Here is a 5,089-nt window from a genome sequence, read left to right on the forward strand (position 1 = left end):
CTCACCCAGGCGCTATCAGAGATGGGAAAAATGATTCCCGCATCAAGGAGTTTAATGATTTCTTTCTTAACGACCTCTAGCATTTTCGGATTAAGCCTCCGTTGAGGCTGAATGACGGATTTGAAATTATCCTCCATGAGGATTTTATGAATCCAGAATGAGGGATTAATCCCTTTTATGTCGATAATCTTCCATGCTATCGCCTCCTTATGCGCTTTCAGCACCTTCAACAGCTTCAATTTCTCGACCTCCGTCAAGGCAGACCCGATGATGACGGGTAACTTCCTCTCCTCGTCCAGGTATGCATACTCCAAATGATCGGGTAGATCCTTAAGTTCTAAGGAAGCAGGAGGGCTCTCAACAGAGGGTCGGTCCCTCGGATCGTCTCGCACGATCACAACAGCTGACTCAAAATCTAGGGGCGATGACATGGTGTCATCCATCAATGGTGGAGCGGTCTTGGCAACCATCTCGACCTCAGAAATTTCCCTATCGATAATCTGTGGGTCCAAGGTAGGTCCTCCACAGATGTAAGTGAAAAACTCCCGCACATGCGATACGATGGTGTCAACGAAATACAGGGAGTCGTCTTCCGACTTGGGGTGCTTAACTGACTGTCTTACGTCAAAGGTGAAGTTATCATCCCCAACTTTCAGAATCAATTTTCCCTCGCGGACGTCGATCAACGCCTGTGCGGTGGCAAGGAATGGTCGGCCTAAAATGAGCGGGACACTATCATCCTCATTCATATCCAGAATGACAAAGTCCACCGAGAAGATGAACTTGTCGATACGAACAAGCATGTTCTCGACCACCCCTCACGGGTTTTTCACGGAACGATCAGCAAGTTGGATACTCATTCGGGTTGGCCTCGGTTCACCAAGACCCAACTTACTGAAAACAGAATATGACATAAGATTGATGCTGGCCCCAAGGTCGGCCAAAGCGTGTCGAACCGTATCGTCGCCTAAGATGCAGAGAATTGTGAAACTCCCAGGATCGGCCATCTTTTCAGGAAACTCGCTATGCAAAACTGCAGAGCACCCAACACTCAACGAAATAGAAGAGACCTCAGCTAGCTTCTCCTTATTGGAAAGAATGTCCTTCAGGAATTTGGCATATTTGGGCATCTGAGTGAGTGCCTCAAGGAAAAGAATGTTCAGGTGAAGCTGTTTGAGAAGTTCAAGGAACTTGGAGTTTTGCTCCTCGTCTCTGTCCGATCGGAGTCTCCCAGGATAAGGCAGTTTGGGTTTGATGATGATGAAGGTTTATCGGCCGGCTTCGTACTCGCTGGAATAGTCTGTTGGTGTGCCTCTGCCGGAGGAGGCTCCTTCTGGGTCTCCTCGTCCACCTGATCTTCTTCATCAACCGTGGGTGTGACAACTCTCGAAGGTCCAGCCTCTTTTCCTCTTCTAGCACCGCTTCTAGTTGTCACCTCTTTGGCGAACCCTCTCGGATTTTTCTCAGTATTACTGGGTAGTGAACCTGGTGCTCTCTCTGATAACTGGCTGGCAATCTCTCCGACGTGACACTCAAGATTACCTAGAGACGTGGCATGGTTCTTCAACATAGCATCGTGTTCCGCAAATTTCGCCTCATTTGTCACTCGGTTCCTCTCATCTCGCTTTAGCAGCTCAGCCATCATCTCTCCATTGAGGCTTTCTTCTCCTCTCTCCCCACTTGTTCCGAACTCTCCTGACTCGAATTCCCCTGCCTGAATAGATTCTCTCGATACTGGTTTTGGTATTGGGCTTGGTTGCCACTGTCTTGTCCCCCTCAATAGTTATTCTGATTTCTCCAGCCAGTGTTCCCGCCGAAGGCGGGGTTTTGTTATCTTAAGGGGTTGTTGACGAATTCAACCTCCTCCTGATTGCTACCCGGTTTAACAGGACAGTCAATGGTGTCGTGACCCCCTCGGCAAACCTCACACTTCGCGACATTCTTAATGGTAAAATCTCTAACGAGTTTGTTCAAAGAATCAATCTGCGCCTGCATGCTAGTGTTTGAATCGACCTGAAGAACTCCTCTCGATTATGTGGAAGAATTTCTACCCCGTGCCCCCTCGTAGCTCGCTGCAAGATCATCAAAAAGGACGATACACTCATCCGGATCCTTGTTCTTAAGGAGGTTCCCATTAGCAGTTTGGTTCAACATCTCTCTCACGTGCTGAGTGGCTCCATTGTAGAATTTCTCGATGAGCATCCACTTATCTAAACCATGATGAGGACAACTAAGAAGGAGGTCATTGAATCTTTCCCAAACTTCCCCGAAAGACTCATCGGACCTCATGCGGAAAGAACAAATCTCCTCATGGAGTCGAGCAGATTTAGATGGCGGAAATAATTTGGTTATGAATTTCTCTTGAAGGCCCGCCTAAGTGGTGATGGATCCTGCAGGTAGTGACTTAAGCCATTTGTAGGCTTTGCCGGTGAGTGAGAAGGGAAAAAGACAGAGATAGATGGCTTCATCGTTCATATATACGAAATTGAAAGTTTCGCATATTTGAACAAACATGTCGATGTGGTTTGAAGGGTCTTCACTCTCTAGCCCTTCGAATTGGAGTGCGGTTTTGATGAGTTGCATGACGTGGGCAGGAATAGACCAGTTGCCAGCGACAGCACCGTTCGGTAAGGTAATGCATGAATGAGGATTTGTTGTCAGCCTACCATAGTCAGCTACTACTCTCCTAGGCGGTTGGTCACCCATGTTCCTATCCCTAGAAGATGCGGAAGAAACAGAAGTATAAGAAGAATCAGAACCTGTCGGTGAAACAGAACGCTCTCTCTCGGGCTGGACTTTCTCGGTATCGTCAGACGTTTCAAGCTTCGGCGGTCCTTGTGAGCGGGTATGACGCATACGACTATAAAGAAAAACTAAAATTAACTAAGCTAAAATTAAACTAAAAACAAATAAAAGCAAAAAAAGCAAGTAAAACGAAAACAGGTAAGTCCCCAAACTCGGGTCGTTCTCTAATCACCTCAAACCGTGTCCCCGGCAACGGCGCCAAAAACTTGATATGCGAAAATATATATATAAATAAAACACGAATCGCAACTAAGCTTTAAAAACCAAACAATGTATCCCAGTTCACACACAAGGCAAGTGTACCGGTCGCATATAGCAAAGATTAGGAAAGTCCGGATATCGAAATCGAAATTGTATTCTCACTCTTTGCAAGCACAAATTCTCGATCGACCTCATCCGATACAAATAGGAAGCTTCGACATCATAGTAGGCATAGATTGGTTAGCCATGTACCATGCCGAAGTCGTTTGTTATGACAAATTCATTCGAATCCACCTCGTCAATGGCAAAAACCCTCAAATTCTTTGGCAAAACGATTCCCTAGAAACTCAATCTCATGTCTTGCTCTTGATCTGGTAAGTACTTGCGCCAAAAGTACGTTCCATTCCTAGCCCAAGTGGTGGTGAAAGATCCAAAAGAAAAGAAAATTCAAGACATTCCCGTTGTTTGTGAATTTTCCGGCGTTTTTCCCGAAGAGTCTCTGGTCTTCCGCCTATTCGTCCTGTTGCATTTCGAATCGACCTTGTGCTCGGCGCGACTCCCGTAGCCAAGGCTCCTTACCGTTTAGCTCCTTCAGAGTTGCAAGAGTTATCAAACCAACTTCAATAACTCCCCGATAAGGGCTTTATCCGTCCAAGCTCTTCCCCTTGGGGCGCTCCCGTCCTCTTCGTGAAAAGGAAAGATGGTTCGTTTCATATGTGTATCGATTACTGTGAACTCAATAAACTCACAATCAAGAAATCGTTACCCCTTACCTCGAATCGACGTCCTCTTTGATCAACTCCAAGGCGCAGCTTGCCTTTTTAAAATCGATCTCCGATCGGGTCATTATCAATTGCGTGTTCAGGAAGACGACATTCCTAAAAATGCTTTTCGTACTCGGTATGGACATTACGAGTTCTTGGTTATGCCTTTTGAATTAACCAATGCACCTGCAGTATTGTAAAGCCCCGTTCCCTGTAGCCCTACTTTGGCGTCGGATTTACTCATAAACACAGTTCTACAAATCAGAGTTAATTAAAACTTTCGCGGAATATAAAACTTTAACCGTTTATTACAAACATTTAATCTTTTCTTTAAAACCATAACATATATTTAACACATCGTTTCTTCCATCTTCAGATGCCAGCCGTTCAATCCATGCCATGTGCCATCCTCATGCCGGCTCTTTAGTTCGCTCACCTGCGTGCATACTAAAAGTCAGCTACGCTGAGTGAGTTCTAGTTAATCAAGAAACTTACCAAACAACCACTTCATACAATATGTATATATCTGAAGACACATAATCCACTGTCTAACCTGTCCACCTTACCACTTAACCACTTAACTGCCCCTAACCACATAGCCACTTGTTTACGGAAACACATAGAGGCTTGCCCTCTCACGTGTTCAAGTTATGCCACTTAATAACAGGGGCACGTATAGGCTTTCCCTATCACACACTCACGTTATGCCACTTAATAACAAAGGCACGTATAGGTTTTCCCTATCACGCACTCACGTTACGCCACTTAATAACGAAGGCACGTATAGGCTTTCCCTATCACGCACTCACGTTATGCCACTAACACCCTTACTAGACTCTTGGCACTTTTAACACACTCTACCTCTACCTGCCTATATCACACTTCATATTAGTTCATTATTTATGTAATAAGCAAGTCTCATCATAGCATTCATACACTAACAACCACTTGGAATTTACTATCCTTGGCGATACGTGCAATATCCGAAGATCATTCACATACCGACAAGAATTATAAAATAGCTACCTCATATATCATCTATAGCATACACTTACCACTTAAGGTAAGTGTATTCACAATTCACATCGAGTATGCACACAACCCCGAAACATAATAAGGAAATGGGGCTAGAAACTCACCTGAATGCGGTTCCTTTCTCCGTTTATCGTGATTCCTCTCTTTAACTATGCTCTGCTAACTCGATGCGTTCTTCCGTCTCGGTTAGCTTGCTTAAAGGCTCTAGATCTTGTGTCTATCTTGAATCGCGTGTACTTGCTCGGATCTCACCTCTCTTTCTCTCGGCCGAAGGTTTACGGTGT

The 5,089-nt window shown here is 45.1% G+C and overlaps 1 protein-coding gene across 1 annotated transcript; it reads right to left on the reverse strand.

Annotated features, from left to right (window-relative positions):
• Positions 1-818: 818 nt before the first annotated feature.
• On the reverse strand, positions 819-1,642 carry LOC143561640 (uncharacterized). Its single transcript, XM_077049661.1, has 2 exons — positions 1,288-1,642; positions 819-1,033 (listed from the first exon to the last, which is right to left on the reverse strand). Exons 1-2 carry the CDS (start codon positions 1,640-1,642, stop codon positions 819-821), a joined length of 570 nt encoding a protein of 189 aa, XP_076905776.1.
• Between the last annotated feature and the right edge of the window lie 3,447 nt (positions 1,643-5,089).

This window comes from Bidens hawaiensis, unplaced genomic scaffold, assembly GCF_021521415.1.
Source record: "Bidens hawaiensis isolate Kalapana, Puna unplaced genomic scaffold, B.hawaiensis_p1.1 tig00020765_1, whole genome shotgun sequence".
Lineage (NCBI taxonomy): Eukaryota > Viridiplantae > Streptophyta > Magnoliopsida > Asterales > Asteraceae > Bidens > Bidens hawaiensis.